Source organism: Macaca thibetana, chromosome 4 (genome assembly GCF_024542745.1).
Source record: "Macaca thibetana thibetana isolate TM-01 chromosome 4, ASM2454274v1, whole genome shotgun sequence".
Taxonomy (NCBI): domain Eukaryota; kingdom Metazoa; phylum Chordata; class Mammalia; order Primates; family Cercopithecidae; genus Macaca; species Macaca thibetana.
The window spans coordinates 146,530,669-146,553,272 of NC_065581.1; the positions used below are offsets into that span (position 1 = coordinate 146,530,669).

At 38.9% G+C, this 22,604-nt stretch overlaps 1 protein-coding gene across 1 annotated transcript in view; it reads left to right on the plus strand.

Annotated features, from left to right (window-relative positions):
* The window catches only part of MCM9 (minichromosome maintenance 9 homologous recombination repair factor), a 122,567-nt gene that overhangs the window by 87,909 nt on the left and 12,054 nt on the right, over positions 1 to 22,604 (plus strand). The window contains exons 9-12 of the mRNA XM_050788749.1: positions 19,023 to 19,225; positions 20,122 to 20,325; positions 21,382 to 21,464; positions 21,958 to 22,103. Coding sequence (XP_050644706.1) covers positions 19,023 to 19,225; positions 20,122 to 20,325; positions 21,382 to 21,464; positions 21,958 to 22,103 — 636 coding nt within the window. The remainder of the gene's footprint in view (positions 1 to 19,022; positions 19,226 to 20,121; positions 20,326 to 21,381; positions 21,465 to 21,957; positions 22,104 to 22,604) is intronic.

Consider the following 22,604-nt stretch of genomic DNA (forward strand, 5'->3'; position numbering starts at 1 on the left):
CCCGTACTCATCTCTTCCCTGCTTGGTAACAGCATATGAGTGGCAAGTTCACAGCTGAAGCTTGGGGTCAGGATAGTAGACCTACATTTGGAAGGTTATATAAAGTAATAATAGTGCTTGGGGAGGCGATACCATTTATGATCCGTAAAATCCTTTTTTTAATTGGAGTGACATCTTCCAAAGGAAATAATTTGAAGGATGAACCTTCAGATCGGATTTTTTTTTTTTTTTTTTTTTTTGTCTATTTGAAAGGAGAAGACATGAAGCTGTAAAGCTAACAGGTGAGAGATTTGAGGTTTAATTATTTTGCTACTAATATTTGTAGTCAAGTTTTCATTATTTCTCCTTTAAACCGTCTGTCAAACATGTAATATAGAGTTATGTACCACATAACATTTTTGTCAGTGATAGACCACATATATGATGGTGGTCTCATGAGATTAGAATACCTTATTTTTACTGTGTTTAGATATGTTTAGATGCACAAATACACACCGTTGTGTTACAGTTGCCTACAGTATTCAGTACAGTAACATGCTGTGTAGGCTTGTAGCCTCGGAGCAATAGACTCTACCATATAGCCTAGGTGTATAGTGGGCTATACTCTCCAGGTTTGTCTAAGTACACTCTATGATGCTTGCACCAGAACAGATCGCCTCATGATGCATTTCTCAGAACATAGCCTCGTGTTGAGCAACCTATGTATATTGAAAGGAGTTTTGCTGGAGAAGCACTTTGAGTATTTTGACTTAATGTAGTTTCCTCAAGAGCTGCTTTTTTAGACCACCACACCATGGTAGGCATTGTTATTGTGGTATCACTGTGCAAAAATTTGTATTATTACAGTTTCAACATAAGGTTCTTTCTGTTTTGTCTTAGCTACTATCTAGAATTTAATACCCCCTTGAACTATGGCATGGATCACAACCAGTATTTTAGCCTTGCAATTTCTTTATATTTACATTGGAATTTTTACTTTTCTGAGCATTTTAGCATGTAGATTTCATTTAAAGATTACTATAATTATTTAATGCATTAAAGGAATTACAGGATCTTTGTTCTCCTCTAGTTATTATAGTAAAACTAGCATTCTATTTTGTTCCTCACCCCACATAACTAATTTCTGGGTTCATAAAGACATTTGTACAATTTTATTATTATCATGCATTTTAAAAGATATTTAATTCCCGAATATTACATAACCATATAATTATGTAATTAACTCTATTCAGTGGTTTGTACTTTTTATTTCTCCATCTTGAAAAGGTTTCTTTTTTCTTGATCAGTTTAGTGAAGACATTTTGTAATTACCTTGTAATAACAGAGCTTGGGTTCTTATGGTCTCCTCTGATCTTACTGAACAATTTCCAGCCTATTCCAAGGGACAACAGGACCACCATGTGCTCACTAGCATCTACTAGTAGCTGCTTTTGATTTGGAATGTAATGTTTCTAATACATGCTGGCCTGAAAATTTCAAGCAGACTTCACATTTCTCACATGGTTCAAGAATTTAAGCTGGGTGCAGTGGCTCATGCCTGTAATCCCAGCACTTTGAGAGGCTGAGAGAAGAGGATCCCTTGAGCCTAGGAGTTCAAGACCAGCCTGAGCAAGATGGCAAGACCCCTATCTCTATATAAAAAACAAAAAAAACAGCAGAGTACAGTGGTGTGCGCCATAGTCCCAGCTACTCAAGAGGCTGAGGACGCCCTTGAACCCAGGAGGTCAAGGCTGCAATGAGCTATGATCACGCCACTGCATTCCAGGCTGGGCAGCAAAGTGACATCTCTTAAAAAAAAATTAAAATATTATTTAAAAACAGAGCAGTCATACAACCTGCATTTGAGTCTCTTCTGTCTTGGATTATTAGGTTCTGTGTTTTCCATACAGAGAATGTGGCCTGAAACAAGAACCCCCAGGAGGAGCAGATGCTTCCAAGAGATCAAACACTGCTTTAAACTGCCACCGTTGCCACTCAGGACAACAAATACCAACAATAACAACAGTGAATATCCCTTCATTTAAAGTAAAGCAAAATTAAATTGTTGATATTTTTGTTAAAAATAGTTCAGTTATGGTAGAAAGAACTTTGGTGTTAGAGAGACCTAGAATCAATTCCAGCCACTGTTACTACTTTCTTAACATTGTGGGTGATAACTGTCATCTCTGATACAAAAATAATAACACCCTTCTTATAGGGATATTCTCAGATAGAGTTCATGTATGTCAACTTAGGCCTGGGTCAGAAGATACTTACGACTCTTCAAAATTATTTTATTTCATATGTATATAAAGGTGTTTATAGGATTCTCTGTATTGCTGAATGCACTTGCATCTCCAAAATAGTTTCTGAAATATTACGTCAACACCATTACCAATAATCACAAAAAAGTAATATTCAAGCCCTCTTTGCGGTCCTTTTTTGTGCTTAGATATTCCACTGAGGTTATATGTTGTTAAAGTGCATGTTCAAAAGTAGTTTGAATGCTTTTCTTTGTGTAGTTATATTATTTATTTGATATACAGTTAAGAAGTTGTCTTTGAAACTTCTGTTTTCATTCATTTATAGCATTTGCTGTTTTTACCTCTTTTATTTAATTTTATTTTCTGAATTTGTAAAATATGGCTTGTTTTAACAAAGTCAAACCTGTATAAAAAGACATGCGAAAGAAATCACATTCATATCCCTACCCCTCCCATTCTGTTTTCTTCTATCCCTGATGGATATTCATTAGTTTCTGATCTGTCCTTCCTGTGTTTCTTTTTTTGCAAAAATAAGCAAAACCCATGGGGATAGGTATGTGTGCCTGTGTATGCATCTCCCCTCTTTCTTATCCAAAAGATAACAAACTGCATATACTCCTTGGCACTGCTTCAGTGGTATCCCATGGATGATTATATGTAGTATTCTTATTATCGTGTTTTAGAAATTCTGCAGTTTTAGTTCATATCCCCTTTCTCCCAAGAGTTGCTTAGCAAGTTTTTAGTCTCTAGGTAGAAGGACCAATTTTTGATGTGAATAATTTCTAGTTTTATCCCGTTGTGGTCAGAGAATGTTGTTTGTATTGTTTATTTAAGGAACTTCATGAGGTTTTTATCTTTGCAACCCAATATAAGGTCAATTTATTTAATAGTGGCCCTTTTATGCTTCAGGAATTATATTCTCTATAATGAGAATATAATGTATATATGTTATACACACACACATAAACTGTACCTTATAAATGATGTTATTTAGGTCTTCTATAACCTTACTTACCTTTTGTTTGTTTGATGCATTTTAGACCAAGAGTGACGTGTTAAAGTCTCTTATTATTGGGCTTTTGTTTATTTCTCTTTGTATCTCTTGTAGTTTCTGCTTTATGAAGGTAGTTGTTTTGGCCTTTAACATTTGTACTTCTGTCTTAAGTGCTTTTTGGCCTGAATTTTACCTTGCCTATATCAGGATCGCAACTCTGGATTTCATAATATTTATATCTGTCTGATATATCTGCTCATTTCTTTATGTTTAGCCTTTTGATTTCAATATGTTCTTTTGTATGCAGCATAGAATTGGGCTTAGATTTATGAGCAACTGAAAAATCTTTTTCTTTTAATGTGTTAGATAAGCAGACTTACATTTATTGGTATAATCAATATGCTTGGTGTCAACGGTTTTATTTTTTAAAAACGTACTGTGTTTATTTTTCTTTGCATTTAGGAATGTTTTTTTTTTTTTTTTTTTTTTTTTTTTTTCCTGAAACAAAGTCTCACTCTGTCGCCCAGGCTGGAGTGCAGTGGCACAGTCTTGGCTCACTGCAACCTGCTCCTCCCAGGTTCAAGCAATTGTCCTGTCTCAGCCTCCTGAAGCTAGGACTACAGGTGCACGCCACCATGCCTGGCTAAGTTTTTGTATTTTAGTAGAGTTGGGGTTTCACCATGTTGCGCAGGCTGGTCTCAAACTCCTGAGCTCAGGCAATCTGCCCGCCTCAGCCTCCCAAAGTGCTAGGATTACAGGAGGGAGCCACCACGCCTGGTTGCATTTTTATTATAGGTTAGGGTTTGGCAGACTTTTTCTATAGAGGTTAGCATAGCAAGTATTTTAGACTTTGTGGGCCAAACTCTGTTGCAGCTACTCACCTCTGCTGATGTAGACAGTATAACTGCATCAATATGTCTGTGATGTAAACAAGAGAAGCCGTAATATGCAAACAGATGGGAGTGGCTGTGTTCCAATAAATTTTTATTTATTGTAACAGATTGTGGGCTGCACTTGGACTGTAGTTTGATAACCCCTATTCTAGGGCTTATGTTTTAAAATACGTTTTATAATGCCTACAGCCCCATTTCTCCTCACTTGGGAACTTTAAATAATATCGTGTGACTCCAGTCTATTAGCCATGTAGTAATCAGTGAACTTATTCTACTTTCCCCTTTCTCCCTTCTTCTCTTCACTGAAATAAATAGTTGTATTATTTGTACTTTGTCAGAACAAATAGCATTTACTTACTACTATTCTTCCACTTTTATGCTTTGTTTTGCTTTGGTCTGTCTAAAATAAAGTGCTTCACCATCTGTCTTTTTGGGAGGGCCAGGGCATCATCATCATCTCTTGGTTGAATGAAGCCCATCCTCTAGCAGGTACCTTATGAGGGGCTTCTGATTATTATCTTGAATTTTTGCATGTTTCAAATCATCTTTCATAGCATTGACACTTGAAAAATGAAAGACAGCTTGGCTGGATATAGACTCTGGCTTACACTTTCTTTCCTAAAGTCTTGCTTTCTATGTTGCTATTGACAAATCTGATGCCATTCTGATATCATTTGCTTTATAGGTGATTTAGTTTTTTTGCCTGAAGGCCCAAAGCGTTTTCTCTTTATCTTTAAAGTATAATATTTTTACTAGACTATGTCTTAGTTGATTATACCTGGTTCAGTTTTTCTAGATATGAGCGAGCCTTTGACATGTATTATTTTATCCCTGGAAATTTTTATTGAATGATTGTTCAACACTCTAGTTCAGTTCTTTGTTTTGTTATTATTTTTCAGAAGCTATAATTATTTATTTGCTAGAATTTTTCCTAGGCTCTGCAGCAACAATTTTTTTTCCTTAAACTTCTTAGTTTTTCTGTATTTGTTTTATTCTCTTGGCTATTTTTATTCCTCTCCTTAGCACCCTTTATTATATTTTCAGTCCTGTCGGTCCTTTCTTAGATACCTTAGATTCAAATGTTAATTTCTTTTTTGTTTTTGTTTTTGTTTTGAAGATTCATAGGGTACCTGAACAGGTTTGTTACATGGGTATATTACGTAATGATGGGGTTTGGGCTTCTGTTGAACCTATCACCCAAATAGTGAACATAGTCCCCAGTAGGTAGTTTTTTTTTTTTTTTTTTTTTTTTTTTTTGAGACGGAGTCTCGCTCTGCCGCCCAGGCTGGAGTGCAGTGGCCGGATCTCAGCTCACTGCAGGCTCCGCCTCCCGGGTTCACGCAATTCTCCTGCCTCAGCCTCCCCAGTAGCTGGGACTACAGGCGCCCGCCACCTCGCCCGGCTAGTTTTTTTTTGTATTTTTTAGTAGAGACGGGGTTTCACCGTGTCAGCCAGGATGGTCTCGATCTCCTGACCTCGTGATCCGCCCGCCTCGGCCTCCCAAAGTGCTGGGATTACAGGCTTGAGCCACCGCGCCCGGCCAGACCCAGTAGGTAGTTTTCAAACCTTGTCCATGTCCTTTATTCCCCAGTTTTGGAATTCTCAGTGTTTGTTGTTTCCATCTTTATGAACATGTCTACCCATTATTTAACTCTCACTTATAAGTGAGAACATGCAGTGTTTGATTCTCTGTTTCTGCCGTAATTAGATGTTCATTTCTGAGATTATTTCATCTTCCTCCCCCTATATCCATTTCTTACTTCAGTTTTATCATCTCTGGATATACATCTTCTGCTTTTTTGTGCTTTTATATTGTGAATTTTTGAATTTCTGACTTGGGATGGTTTTTCATATTTGCAAATGTTTGCTTAAGGATATTCAAGTCAGGGCACTGTTACAGATTTCCTTTGCTTTGCGGGGTTTATTGGGTGGGGTAGGGAGATGAGGGTTTTATCAACTGAAGTATTTTTATTCTTGTAGTAGTTTTATGGAGCTGCATGTTATTTCCATTCATTTTAAAATGTCTTATCTTTTTCTGAATCATTATTATTAGGTATTCTATTAAGGTGATGGTGACATTGGATGGTGTACTAACTCCTCTGAGTTCAGAGGAATCTCAGTTAAGTGCATTTTACTTAATAGTGTTTTTCATAAGGAGATGATTGATTTGTCTGTTTTGTGATTCTTATTTGTTTCTATAGGATGTTTAATATCCATTGCTTGGCTCCTTCTTCCCCTGATCACCAAGACTCCAGGTGACTCTTGTCCCTTGCAGGTCTCCTCTATCTACTCCAGGATCCTTCCCATGACTGCCAACCCTGGTCCCAGGAACTTTCAGGCCCCTCTTTCTATTCTCCAGTAGTTAATGACTTTGATTCACAAGGTCTGAAACCTGTTCTCAGTATTTCCCCACTCTGCATGGGATTCTCTCCTCCTCCTGGCATTTTATCAGTGTTCTCCAGCATGAGACCCCCATTGGTTTCTCTTCTTTTCACTTAGTCTCCACCGATCTTTCCACTCCAGAAAGAGTTCTAGAGTTAGCTTTGCTGGTTTCTGGTGTTTATTTCTCTGTTTATATATAAACTGAAGTTTGTAGTATTCTCCACTTTCTTTGTTAGTTTTTAGTTTGACGAGTTTTGTTTTGTGGGTTTATTTACTTGCTTTGTTTAACCATAAGGTCTTTGGAGGGTATGTTGAAGTATGGCTATAGGTAGCTGCCATTATCATATGGGAACCTAGAAATCAACATTTCGTTTTTTAAAGTTATTCTTTTTTATATTGTTTAACTCTTAATGTTGACTTTTATTGTATATTTTATATGTTTTTAATATATTACTCATGTTATTTCTGAACCACATCTAGGAAAAGTAATTGGAGAGGTGGTTGTCTACAATTATTTTGAAGAGCTCAAATAAGAAATGGAATTAGATTTGTTCATATCCTTTAGAATCAATGGCTGGAAGGTTCAGGGAAGTGTATTTAAAATTAGCACAAGGAAGACTTTATTGATGGTTAGCACTGCCTAAAGATCAGGTACGTTGCCTCTAGGGTTATAGAGGCCTTCAGGTTTAGACTAGAAAAAAAATTCTATAAAAAATTCAGTCATCCAATGAGTAAATAGACAACCTTTAAGGTTAACCTTTGCCACCAGTGAGAGGTTGCAAATCATGAACTGGCCTACAAATTCAGCTGTAGGATGGTTTATTGTAGACTATGTACATAAAATATGGTTTTATATTTTATTATGAAATATTGAACATCCTGTGCTAGACGTAGAAAAAGTTCAGGAAACAACATCAAGAGTTCTCCCCCTTCTCCAGTGGAATTGAAAAAATAAAGTAAAAAACGACCAAAAAAATTTTTTAAAAAAGAGCTCCCCCTTTTTTTAGTGACCGCAAGAATACACTGGGCATAGACAGAATTACTGTAATAATTGAGGGCAGAGAGTCCAGAGCTAGTCTGGGCTATATGGCGGTTCCAGCTTCACAACTTACTAGCTAAGCATATTACTGAACTCTCCATAACTACTGTTCTACTGTAACATAATTTGGGGGAACGGGAGTTTGTTTAAAGTGGATGTATATTAGCTGCTGTATTATCTCATTGCCACCACAGCATCAGAAGTTTATTCATCTTCAAACCTGTTCTCTCGTTATTATGACTCAGATACTTTCTGTTGCTAATTTGTGTGTGTGTGTGTTTGCGGATCTTTTAGGCTTATTCAGCTCTTCTTAGTAGATGAGTTCTCCTTCCTGTCTCCATTTCAGATGCCCTCTAGAGAGACCCAGTAAAATACAAGTCATCCATATTTAAAGATTTATGCAAGAGCAGCTCTAGGCTCCTGGCCAGTTTATGGGTTGGCTGCTCTTGGATCAGGTGTCAATCCCTGCTGTGGGCAGCTGTTCCTGTATGGCAGTTTACACAGAAGGAATTGTGGGGTTATGTGTCTGGGGGACGTTCCAGTGTTTGGCCTGTCCAGAACTGTAACGAAGACAAAGGATCACTTAAGAAATATACTAAAGAACAGGTCATAGAACAAGAGTCTGTCAGCGCTGGGAAACAATTGTTTAGACAGACAGAACAGTCTGGTCAATCAGTCTATATAGGAGGTGACTCTTCATGAGAAAAGTCTTGAGCTCAGCGGGTGTCAAAGAGACAGGCTAAAAGGATGGCGAGCTTTTAAAGACGGTAGTTAGTCTTGTGTACCTATTGAGATGAAGACTCTAGTTCAGGCTCTGTAGTAGTCTTTACAGTTTCTGCCAAGATCATAGCTGTCACCAATTACGTGATCTGTTTTCTTCCATTTAAGTTGTCCTTTTAAAGTTTTTTTATTTTTTAACTTTGCTTTTGACATACCACTTACAAAAAGGTACAAGAATAGTACATGTTGGCTTTTTGGGGGGTCAGCAGTTATGTGTACCCCTAGTTACAATTGTGTATCTATCATCTGTTTGGTGGTGGGAACCAGTGAAAACACTCTAAAAGTTCCATGTTAACTCGTGTTCATTTTTCATAACACTCACTCTGGCTCACTCTACAATTAAGAATAAGTGGGATGAGCCTCCACAGTAGTTCATCCAACTTTTTTGGCTAGCAGTTTTCAGAATCTTAAGTTCATTACCCCTAATTAGAGGCCAGTTAATCTTCCTGATGCAAAGTGTACAGTTAACTGCCAAATGCAAAACTCTTGAGAAAATGTCTCTAGAGACTTAATAGCATGCCATGAAGTTAATTAATAGCAGATAAGAGGGAACACTTTAATTTAATCTGAAAAACCTTGCAAAGGGCTCAAGCCTGTAAAGCACTTTGGGAGGCCGAGACGGGCGGATCACGAGGTCAGGAGATCGAGACCATCCTGGCTAACACGGTGAAACCCCGTCTCTACTAAAAAATACAAAAAAAACTAGGGCGAGGTGGCGGGCGCCTGTAGTCCCAGCTACTCTGGAGGCTGAGGCAGGAAATAAAATACAGTCTGAGAATGCACTCCAGCCCGGGCGACAGAGCGAGACTCCGTCTCAAAAAAAAAAAAAAAAAAAAAAAGAAAAACCTTATATACTTCTCCTCCTACAATAAGAATCCTTCACTGAGTCATCATCATCTAGATATTCTGGGGCCCTGCCTCTCTAACCACCTCAGGTTTTCCTTTGAGACATTTGGTACCTTGCCACATCATTTTCAGGAACTCTTGAATATGTCTGCTTTTGCTTTCTTTCTCTTTTTCTCGTGTCTCAAGTGACTAACGTTCAGCTGATTTGTGAAGGAGTTTTGATTAGAATTATAATCTCCCTTAAGAAGTAGTGCAAACCACTGGATCAGAATATCTGACTGGCCTCCAGGGCTACAAGAAATTTATCAGAGATTTTTTTTTTTTTTTTTTTTTTTGAGACCAAGTTTCACTTTTGTTGAGTGCAATGGCGCAATCTCAGCTCACCTCAACCTCCGCCTCCCGGGTTCAAGTGATTCTCCTGCCTCAGCCTTCTGAGTAGCTGGGACTACAGGCATGCATTACCATACCTGGCTAATTTTGTATTTTCAGTAGAGACAGGGTTTTGCCATGTTGGTCAGGCTGGTCTCCAATTCCCGACCTCAGGTGATCTGCCCGCCTCAGCCTCCCAAAGTGCTGGGATTACAGGCATGAGCCACCATGCCTGGCCGGAGATTTTTTTTTAATGTGTCACTTATATGCACTGCAGAGAGTTAGTTCTTTTTTTGAAAATAAGCACATGTAAGTGTTTCATTTAACTATGGTGATTTCACAAATTGCTCTTTTGAGGTCAAACTTTATGCGGTGTTTTCCCACGGGTGGCACATACCTTACCTACAAAGGCATATCATAATCCCTGCCGTTCAGATGCTTAAGCAACTGGGAGAGGCCAATGTGATTTCTGCACTGCAAAAGCTTGTTATAGTCAGAATAGAAAAAATGGTAAAACACTTAGGATGCCTAGAGCCTACTAAATGTAACTTATGTCAGTAACCAAAATATAGGTCTTTTTGAAGCAATATATGCTTGTGCAGACCAATAATTTTGTTGTTCTTTATGTTACTTAAATATGGAAACATTTTTAAAGTTTAGGAGTTTAATTACTTAAATTTTGTCCTGGCTGCTTAGTTAAATAGAAGTAAGACGAAACCAGGAAGCAAATGATGCAACCTCAGTTGTTTTTTTTTTTTTTTTTTTTAAAAAAAGGAGACTCAGGAGTGGTGGCTTACACTTGTAATCCCAGCACTTTGGGATGCTGAGGCAAAGGATCACTTGAGACTCGTAGTTCAAGACCAACTTGGGCTACATAATGAGACCCCATTTCTACAAAAAATTTAAAAAATAGCACAGCATGCTGATGTACACCTGTGGACCCAGATACTCAGGAGTCTGAGGCCGGAGGATCACTTGAGCCTAGGAGGTTGAGGCTGCAGTGAGCTATGATTGGACCACCACACTCCAGTGACAGAGCAAAACTCTGCCGCTGGGGGGAGAAAGGGTGTCAGTATTAAAATTTACTTTTTCTAAACTGTGCAAATCGGTGCCTGTGTCTAGTGATTGACAGCACAGTGCCACTTGACAGTGTGTAGTCATTTGAAATAACTTGATGTGATGATGAGCTTTAAGGCTGTGGGATGCTAAATAAATCATGATTTGGGAAAGGTAATGTTTCATTATTTTCAAGGTTCTTTTCAAACTTAAGCAAGATAGCGTCTCGTCAAAGGCAGGGTATCACTACATTTTTAAGTAATCAAGGACATCCTCAATATCTGTTGAAGACACATTTTAGGAAAAAAATTAACATTTCCATGATATATGTAATGTCAACTGAATTATACTAACTTGCCTAGGTAGGAAGTACAACATGAAAATTAAAAATTGCAGGATAGGCCGGGCGCGGTGGCCTATCCCTATAATCCCAGCACTTTGGGAGGCCGAGGTGGGCGGATCACAAGGTCAGAAGGCTACTCAGGAGGCTGAGGCAGGAGAATCGCTTGAACCCAGGAGGCAGAGGTTGCAGTGAGCTGAGATTGTGCCACTGCACTCCAGCGTAGGCGACAGAGCAAGATTCTGTGTCAAAAAAAAAAAAAGGCGGCAAGATAGCACTGAATGACTACTGGGTAAATAACAAAATTAAGGCAGAAATAAATAAGTTATTTGAAACCAGTGAGAACAAAGATACAATGTACCAGAATCTCTGGGACACAGCTAAAGCAGTCTTCAGAGGGAAATTTATAGCACTAAATGCCCACATCAGAAAGTGGGGAAGATCTAAATTTAACACCCTAACATCACAATTGGAAAGAACTAGAAAAGCAAGAGCAAACAAATTCAGAAACTAGCAGAAGACAAGAAATAACTAAGAACAGAGCAGAACTGAAGGAGATAGAGACATGAAAAACCCTTCAAAAAATCAATGAATCAAGGAGCTCATTTTTGAAAAGATAGACTGCTAGCCAGACTAATGAAGCATAAAATGGAGAAGAATCAAATAGACACAATACAAAATGATAAAGGGGATATCAGCACTGATCCCACAGAAATACAAACTACCATCAGAGAATACTGTAAATACTTCTATGCAAATAAACTAGAAAATCTAGAAGAAATGGATAAATTCCTAGACTCGTACACTCTCCCAAGACTATACCAGGAAGAAGTTGAATACCTGAGTAGGCCAATAACAAGTTTTGAAGTTGAGGCAGTAATTAATAGTCTACCAACCAAAAAAAACCCAGTACCAGATAGATTCACAGCCAAATTCTACCAGAGGTACAAAGAGGAGGTGGTACCATTCCTTCTGAAGCTATTACAAACAGTAGAAAAAGAGGGACTCCCCCCTAACTCATTTTATGAGGCCAGCATCATCCTGATTATCAAAACCTGGCAGAGACACAACAAGAAAAGAAAATTTCAGGCCAATATCTCTGACGAACATTGATGAGAAAATCTTCAATAAAATACTGGCAAACCGAATCCAGAAGCACATCAAAAGCCTGTCCACCACGATCAAGTCGACCTCATACCTGGGATGCGAGGCTGTTTCAACATACACAAATCAGTAAAGGTAATCCATCACTTAAACAGAACCAATGACAAAAGCCACGTGATTATCCCAATAGATGTGGAAAAGGCCTTTGATAAAATTCAACACCCCTTCATGCTAAAAACTCTCAATAAACTAGGTATTGATGGAACATATCTCAAAATAATAAGAGCTATTTATGACAGACCCACAGCCAATATCATACTGAGTGGGCGAAAGCTGGAAGCATTCCCCTTGAGAACCAGCACAAGACAAGGATGCCCTCTCTCACCACTCCAATTCAACATAGTATTGGAAGTTCTGGCCAGAGCAATCAGGCAAGAGAAATAAATAAAGGGTATTCATATAGGAAGAAAGGAAGATAAATTGTCTCTGTTTGCAGATGACATGATTGTATATTAGAAAACCCCATCGTCTCACCCATAATCTCCTTAAGTTGATAAGCAACTTTAGCAAAGTTTCAGGATACAAAATCAATGTGCACCAATCACAAGCATTCCTGTACACCAATAACAGAGAAACAGAGAGCCAAATCATGAGTGAACTCCCATTCACTATTGCTACAAAGAGAATAAAATACCTAGGAATACAACTTACAAGGTATGTGAAGCATTTCTTCAAGAACTACAAGCCACTGCTCAAGGAAATGAGAAAGGACAGAAACAAATGGAAAAACATTCCATGCTCATGGATGGGAAAGAGTCAACATTGTGAAAATGTCCATACTGTCCAAAGTAATTTATAGATTCAGTTCTATCCCCATCAAGCTACCATTGACTTTCAAGTCACAGAATTAGAAAAAACTACTTTAAATTTCATATGGAACCAAAAAAGAGCCCATATAGACAAGACAGTCCTAAGCAAAAAGAACAAAGCTGGAGGCATCATGCTACCTGACTTCAAACTATACTACAAGGCTACGGTAACCAAAACAGCATGGTACTGGTACCAAAACAGATATGTAGACCAATGGAACAGAACAGAGGCCTCAGAAATAATCCCACACATCTACAACCATCTGATCTTTGACAAACCTGACAAAAACAAGCAATGGGGAAATGACTCCTTTTGTAATAAATGGTGTTGGGAAAACTGACTAGCTATATGCAGAAAACTGATACTGGACCCCTTCCTATACCTTATACAAAAATTAAGATGGATTAAAGACTTAAACATAAGACCTAAAACCATAAAAACCCTAGTAGAAAACCTAGGTGATAACATTCAGGACATAGGGATGGGCAAAGACTTCATGACTAAAACACCAAAAGCAATGGCAACAAAAGCCAAAATTGACAAATGGGATCTAATTAAACTAAAGAGCTTCTGCACAGCAAGAGAAACTATCAGAGTGAACAGGCAACCTCCAGCATGTGACAAAATTTTTGCAAAGTTCTAATATCCAGAATCTACAAAGAACTTAAATTTATAAGAAAAAAACAACCATATCAAAAAGTGGGTGAAGGATATGAATAGACACTTCTCAAATGAAGACATTTATATGGCCAGCAAATGTGAAAAAAAGCTCATCATCACTGGTCATTAGATAAATACAAATTAAAACCATAATGAGGCACTATGTCACACCAGTTAGAATGGTGATCATTAAAAACTCAGGAAACAGATGCTGGAGAGGATGTGGAGAAATAGGAACTGTTTTAGACTGTTGGTGGGAGTGTAAATTAGTTCAACCGTTGTGAAAGACAATGTTTTCCTCAAGGATCTAGAACCAGAAATACCATTTGACCCAGCAATCCCATTACTGGGTATATACCCAAAGGATTATAAATCGTTCTACTATAAAGACACATGCACACATCTAAGTGTTCACAATAGCAAAGACTTGGAAGTAACCCAAATGCCCATCAATGATAGACTGGAGAAACAAAATGTGACACATACACACCATGGAATACTATGCAGCCACAAAAAGGATGAATGGGACATGGATGAAACTGGAAACCGTCATTCTCAGCAAACTAACACAGGAACAGAAAACCAAACACCGAATGTTCTCACTTATAAGTGGGAGTTGAACAGTGAGAACACATGGACACAGGGAGGGGAACATCACACACTGGGGCCTGTCGGTGGGTGGGGGGCTAGGGGAGGGATAGCATTAGGAGAGATACCTAATGTAGATGATGGGTTGATAGGTTCAGCACACCACTGTGGCACATGTATACCCATGTAATAAACCTGTGCGTTCTGCACATATATCCCAGAACTGAAACTATAATAATAAAGTATAAGTCACGTTGTACAAGAAATAACCAGGACTCTTTCCATCTTGCAAACTGAAACTCTATACCCATTAAAAAAAACTCCCATTTCCTCCTCCTCCTAGCCCCTAGCAACCACCATTCTACTTTCTGTTTCTATGGATTTAACTACTCGATATTTCACACGTGAGTGGGAACATACAGTATTTATCTTTCGTAACTGGCTTATTTCACTTAGCATGATGTGGTTAAGGTTCTTCCATGTTGTAGTATGTGTTCGAATTTTCTTTCTTTTTAAGACCGAACAATTTTCCGTTGTATGTATCGACCACATTTTCCTTACCCGTTCCTTCATCCGTGTACGGCTGGGTTTTCTCCGCCTCTCAGCTGTTGTGTATGTAGCGCTGCTAAGAACACAGGCGTGGGCTTCATTACTTAACAGTGGCTACCTTACGACCATCTAAAGCAGATTTCTCGCTCAATCTAAGTCACTTTATACAACTGAGAAAATGTACTGGGCCTTTGTTCAAGCTTTTTTCAATTTGCCTCTTACTGTCTGGGATCTAGAAGCAATTTTTTTTCCTGTAACACTTCAAAACCTCAAATTTCTGAGATGTCTTTATTGCTTTCCTTTTCTCTTTGAAGACTGGTCAGTTTTTACCCGTGCTCATCGCATGCCTGCAATGCTTTGCCAAAGAAGGAAGTTTTTCTTTTTCATGTCAATCTGATGTGGATTGAGGGTGGTACACTGTGCTCGGACAATCATTCCAGGCCCAAGCTCCTTCTCTCATGTGGCTCTCTGACTCCAGGGCCTTATCCTCTTCTGTACTCCACTGGTAGAGAGAGAGAAAAAGATTGCACAGGAAGGCTTTTAGGGGCCAGACCTAAAAGTGGTTTATGTTCTTCTATCTTTACTTCATTTTCCAGACTTGATATCATAGCCCTACTTAACTGTAATGGGAATAGGAAATACAATCTTGCTGTATTCCCAGGGGGAAAACAAGGTTTGGTGAACATATAGCGCCCGGTGCCAAAGGCTGGAGATAAATTTGGAAGTACTAGCATGTAGGTGGTGATCAAAGCCGTAAGTAAAGATGAGGATCATCCCAGAAAGGGAGTAATGGGAGACCCTCAGAAAAACAAAGGCACTTTCTTAAGGGTCTTTACTGGTAAAAATAACTTGTGCAACCTAACTTTAGAATGTTAGGTTACACAAGCTATTAGTAGAACAGTTACTACTCTGTGTTTTTAGGATGTTTAATGTGTGGATTAAATAAATGTAAAAGTAGCTTTTTCAGAAACTGGAATGTTTTTACTTCTTGAAGTTTAATGCAAAAGAAACATGTATCAGCATCGTTTTATGACACAGCCTGTGAATGTAAAATAATTCTGAATTTCTGAAATGCTGATTTATTTTTGTTTATCATTTAAATTATGTACATTTATTAAGCATTTACTATGTACCAGGCAATGTGAGGATTGTAACAATAAATCACAATCAAGGAAGACCAAATTTAGTAGTACAAAAACAGGCTGCTCACGGTGGCTCACACTTGTAATCCCAGCACTTTGGGAGGACAAGGCAGGAAGATTCTTGGGGCCAGGAGTTCAAGACCAGCCTGGGCAACATAGCAAGAGTCCATCTCCACAAAAAATTGTCTGAAAATCAGCTGGGCGTGGTGATATACACCTGTAGTCCTAGCTACTTGGGAGGTAGAGACAGGAGGATCACTTGAGCCCAGGAGTTTGAGGTTGTAGTGAGCTGTAATCGCTCCACTGCACTATAGCCTGGGGAACAGAGTGAGACCATGTCTCTTAGAGAAAATAAAATATAAAGTAAGGCAAATAAATTGATGTCCAAAATCCCAGGCAGAATCGACAGTCTGGAAGTAAAATTGCGTTGATTTTGGAGCCCGGCAGATTTAGGTTTGAATCTCAGCTCTGCTACTCTCAGTGTAACCTTGGGGAAGTTAATATTTCTGAACTTCTAGTTTCCTTATTTCTAGGTTTGTGATAATAGTACCTACCCTTCAGGTTGCTATGATTAGGGATGATCTGTGTAAACCTAATGCAGTGCTTGCTTGATATTAAAAATGTAGTTATTTTTATTAATATTGAAGAATGTAGAGTTCATATGGGATAGAAAAATGAGTTACCTTACACTCTATGAATTCATTCAGTAGTTATTTAGTGAGCCACTAGTACACACAGTGTACTTAGGATTAGACTGTAAGTATGGATTTGTGTTTGTTTTCTAAAGCCCCATTTATTTTTTTAAAAAATGTTTGTGTCACAGGTCTGTTCCCATCAGGTTTATATACGGTCTTCCCCACTTTCAAATGCCCAGAGACCACCCTGTCCCTCCTGGCACTGTCTTCGTCCTCCTCCTTTGCTATAGGGATCTGCCTGACTTATCTCTCATAATCTCCTCTTTCTCTGCCCACTCCCGTATTTTCCTTGCTCCTATTTCCGCTGACTTCACCTCAGACAGCCTTGTTTCTTTGCATACAAATTTTTGTTAGTCCCCCCGTCCAACTTTTTTTTTTTTTTTTTTTGAGGTGGACTCTTGCTTTGTGAGTGCAGTGGCATAATCTTGGCTCACTGCAACCTCCACCTCCTAGGCTCAAGTGATTCTCCCATCTCAGCCTCCCAAGCAGCTGGAACCACAGGTGTGCACCACCATGTCGGCTATTTTTTTGTATTTTTAATAGGGATGGAGTTTCACCATGTTGCCCAGGCTGATCTCAAACTCCTGAGCTCAGGTGATCCACAAGCATGATTCTTAAGCTTAAGTTTTTCTAGTGGGAAAATTAATTCTCCCAGTTACCTCAGGCATAATTTACCACCTTCTTTCTCTCTTTGTTCATTTTTCTTCTCATATACTGGAAAACTTTCCAATTATATCCCCTATAGATTTCCAGGTGTCCCCACCGAAGTTTCTCCCTGCTGATACTAATGCTGATACTGACACCAGCACTCCTTGCATACTTACGATCTGGCAGGCGCTCTGCGCCACCTCTTCTTTCCCCAGCAGTTCTGTTGTAAACTAATTGGAGGCAGGGATCAGATATATACCTTTTTGGATTCTCAGTACAGCTTTTTGCACAAAGGAAATGGCCTATAAATATTGGTTGGTCAGAGAGAGGAAGAATGACCAATTCATTTGACCTCGCATTAAAAATAATTTTATAAAAATTATGTCACATGCAATTGTATTTTGTTTCATTGCCAGTGTTGTGGACATTTTTAAATAAGAAATGCAAATAGTCTCACTTCAGTGTGGGTTAAATGTGCTTTTGTGGGTTTCTTAGGAACCGCTTATTACATTGTTCTATGGCAGCTTATATTCCAAGTTCTAAATAACTGTCTTTACAAAAGCCGTTTTGACACATAAATTATAAGATGTGGACTGTCCAGAATTTTTCCTTGTCACTAATTTTTTAAAAGGGGGTTTAGTTTTTGGTAAAAATGCCTTGTTTATCTTTCTCTTACTTATTTAATGAGTGTCTTCTTATGCCACTTGCCACAAATAAAGATTCTCAAACATTTTCAGCCTCAGGGAATGAAGTAACTGCTAGCTAGAAATAGATCAGGGATTAACAAATGTAACACATGTAGCTGATGTCATAGGGCTGTGACTTGGGAGGCAGACATCCCACAATAACTAAAAATGGGCATCAAGTGCAGAACATACAAATTTACAGATTCCAATTTTTACATTTGTTATTGCCAGTGAATATGTCACATTATTTTGAGAACTAATCCATCATTAATTAGTTTAAAAACAATATCTAAGTTATGTCACATCCATCCCTATCCTGCCATGCTCCATTTAGGACTACCTTGCCCCTCTACTGGACCATTATACTAGAGCCCTACCCTGCCTCCTGTCCACAGTCCTACCCTGTCCAACCCACCCACCAACCCAGTCCTCATCAGACTTCCCTTCACAATGGCTCCTCAAAACCTCAATGCCAAATCAATCCTTATATTTTCTGATTTCCTTTCCCTCCCTCTTTCTTTCTCTTTTTTGTTTCTTTCATGTTTAGAAAAATCAAAACAAAATGAATGAATACACAGAAAGTTTTTGCTTCAACCAGTCACTATTCTCCAGAGTCATCCTCACTCTCTACCATCACCCCCTCTGCAAATGCATGTCTTTCTCCACCTAAAAATGTCCAGATGTCTTGAAAGGCTCAGTTCAAAAGCTGCTTCACAGTGCTTCTCTGTTCATCTTTTCTATCCACATAGATGAATACACATCATCCCTATTTCCCCTGGGAACTTTATTCTTTTAGAACTTAACCATATTCTGCCTTGTATTACATTATAGCTAGTAGATTGCAAGCCCCTTAAGAAGAGTTTGGTTTAATTTTGGAAACTTCTTAGCACTTAGCAGAGCGGTCTGCTCATAGCAGGGGCATAAAAAGTGTTTATTGAACAGTTACTTCTCTTTAAGGTAGAATAGTTTCAGTATACTTTGTTGGAAGTTGATGTTTTTGATATCTCCTGTCATTCAACATTTTCTTTCATAGGAGTTCGTAGATTTTCAAGGTGCAAGAGCAGCCCCATTTTATTAACAGCTGTAATCTTGCATTTTATCTGAACCTCACAGTGCATTGTACTGTCTCTCTTGGCAGCCTCGTGTGCAAGCTGAACACAAGGACCACCATCCTGGCAGCAACGAACCCCAAAGGCCAGTACGACCCCCAGGAGTCCGTGTCTGTGAACATTGCTCTCGGCAGCCCACTCTTAAGTCGATTTGACCTGATCCTGATTTTGCTTGATACCAAGAATGAAGACTGGGATCGTATCATTTCCTCCTTTATCTTGGAAAATAAAGGTATGTGAAGACAGACAAAGCATTCAAAGTAACAAAGAGAGATTAGCTATAACTTAAAGAAATTCCCTTTCAAGAAAATTAAATAAATACCCAAGGTAGGCTATGTAGTACCAGGCAATAGAGAAAAGCTTAGACAGAAAGCAGTGAAAGGAGCCACTTACAGGGCCTCAGAATATGAGTTGAAGGAAAAGGGCCTTTCTCTACCTGCCACTAAGGAGAATAAAGTTGTTTGTAAATATGTCCCTTATGATGAAAGGGGGCAACCTTACGATACGGAATTACCGCTCGCCTCTTGCACATAAAGAAAACCAGAATGAATGTGAAACAAATGTCTAAATGTAGGGTTCTCTTTAAATTAGATTTTCTCAGGCCGGGCAGGGTGGCTTACGCCTGTAATCCCAGCACTTTGGGAGGCTGAGGCAGGTGGATGACCTGAGGTCAGGAGTTTAAGACCGGCCTAGCCAACATGGTGAGACCCCGTCTCTACTAAAATACAAAAATTAGCTGGGCATGGTGGTGCACACCTGTAATCCCAGCTACTGCGGAGGCTGAGGCAGGAGAATTGCTTGATCCCAGGAGGTAGAGGTTGCAGTGAATAGAGATCGCACCACTGCACTCCAGCCTGGGCGACAGAGCAAGACTTCATCTCAAAAAAAAAAAAAGAATAGGTTTACTCGAATATTATTGATTACTGAGCAGAACAGAATTATTCTGAGCTTAGATCATAAGACTGTTTTTTTCTAAAATTGTGTGCTATGCAGACAAGTCTAGATTTCAATAACCACAAAACATGAAGGTTACTTTTAACAAATAAGTACCAGAACTTTATAAAAATCCTTAAAATGAGATGTTTGCCTGTCCTAAGAACTTACTGACCCAACACCTGATATATACAGGTTACCCAAGCAAATCAGAGAAGCTCTGGAGCATGGAAAAGATGAAAACCTATTTCTGCCTCATAAGGAATCTGCAGCCCACACTGTCTGATGTGGGCAATCAAGTTCTTCTTCGGTACTACCAGATGCAAAGGCAGAGTGATTCCCGGAACGCTGCCCGGACCACCATTCGCCTGTTGGAAAGCTTGATACGATTAGCAGAAGGTCTATTTCATTCAGCAAATGATGCTTGTATTGAATGCTGCCTGTGTGCAAGGCAAGGGGCTTGGCACCATGGATTCAAAGATGAATGAGAATAACCCCCACTCTAAGGTGCTCATAGTCACTTAAAAATAAAGGGTCTGAGCCATGAGATCGCTGCTCATCTGAGGACAGGTGATGAGTATTGACTGGAATGTGGTGTCATTAAGAAAGAGGAATCTTTGTGCTTCTCAGGACCTCCTAGAACTTAATATACCATTCACTTAGAAAGCCTTATTTCTGATATTTTGTTTCTCAGTGGCAACTCTGTTAGCATTTTGAGTGGGACAGTTTCTTGTTTGGAATTGTTTCCCATGTAGCATCACTGGTTCTTGCTCAGTAATTGCCAGTTGCAGTCCACCCCTGTCGTTATAACAACCAACTTGACAATGCCATGCCCTGCCCCATTACATACATACATGTAGCTAACATGTATCTTAATTCTTTTCTTCTAACATTGGCTTTTACATTTTAGCTTTTGTTTAAATCTAAAAAAAGAATTCACATGAACTGAATAATAAAATAATACAAGCTTAATAAAAAGTACTGTAAAACAAATGGACTTTCTTTTTTCAAGGATGTATAGCTAATATTAGGGCAAGAAATACTCAGAATTTAGAATTGCTTCTTTGGTAGCTTTGAAAAGCTCATAGATCATAAAGAGGAGTGCCAGATATGAAAAATGAGTTTTAATTTTGTGTAGTTTTATAAAAGACTAGAAAGTGAGGACTAAAGTTGCTGAATATTAAATGTATGTTTATATAGCCCCTTTCTTTGCTGGAGCCCAGATTACTTTTTCATATAAATATGCAGAATTGTGTGGGCTACACAGAAGGATTAGGCTCTTTATAGAAACAACCTTAAAGCTAGCTGAATGTTGACTTTTGTGCTTGTTCTAGTAAAATTGTTTTGTTATTAATAGCTCATTCATAAAATACAAATGGCGTGGAGGGGGAGAATAGAGAATTACATTTCTCACCTCAGATATTCCTAAAAAACAAATGTGCTTTGTTTTCTTAGCTCATGCACGCCTGATGTTTCGTGATACTGTGACTCTGGAGGATGCTATTACGGTGGTGTCAGTCATGGAGTCCTCAATGCAGGTAAGGATATTTTGTGTACCTAATTTTTATCCTTATTACAAACTTTCTTTTTTTTTAAAAAAAGGACACTTTATTAACATATCAAAAGTTATTAAAATGATCATATTCTAGACCTAGTGATTCCTGGAACTAGATCCAAAGGTAACCATTTAAACGAAGAGGAAACAGTGTCCTGGAGACGTCTGCTGCATGGGTGGTGTTGCTTTGGCCCATTGATGTAAAGTAGTGGGCCTCGATCCTTTTTTTTCCCTCAACACATCCAAGGGATGTTCATAGCCCACCAGTGACAGTATAGCTTCCTAGAGCAATGATTGCCACCAAGAACTGGGGGAGTGAACTCTAGAAAGTTGAAAAAGGCCCCCAAGTGATTTTCATACTCAACATAGGGGTGTAAAGGGCGGTCTTAGCCCCCGGGGATTGCTGGTCCCTAGAGTGTACTTACCGCTATGCAGGCTGGCCTGGTGACTCTCCTGGTATGTTCTCACCCCTTCAGGGAGGTGCACTGCTAGGAGGTGTGAATGCCCTCCACACTTCGTTTCCTGAAAACCCTGGAGAGCAGTATCAGAGACAGTGTGAACTTATTCTGGAAAAGCTAGAGCTGCAGAGCCTCTTGAGTGAAGAGCTTAGAAGACTTGAAAGGTGAGGAATGAAAACCCAGAAAGGCATATAATGGAAAATCCTTGTTTGGCATTTAGTGAAACAAAGGAAGTGTGCCTTAAGTGGAAAAATCTATCTATCAGGTGTTGGGTCAGTAAGTTCTTAGGACAGGCAGATACTATCTGTAGAGGACTGTTTCAGTTATGTACTGCTGTATAATCAACTGCTCCAAAACTCAGTGACCACAAATACCACTCCCACCAGCATTTTAGTGTTCACTTTTCTGGGTATCAGACATTCAGGCAGGCTTGGTGGGGATAGCTTGTCTTTGCTCCACATTGTGTTGGCTATCTTGAGATAACAACTCAGCAATGACAGAAACAACATTTCAAAACTTACCTTCCTAATGACTCATTAAAATGTGACTAATAGACAAGGAGGACACATGGGAAAAAACGTGTCACACACCTTCGTGTGAATGTGGACTCTCCCAAAAAAATTTTGCCCAAACTTTATATTCCCGAAATATGTGGACTTCCAAAA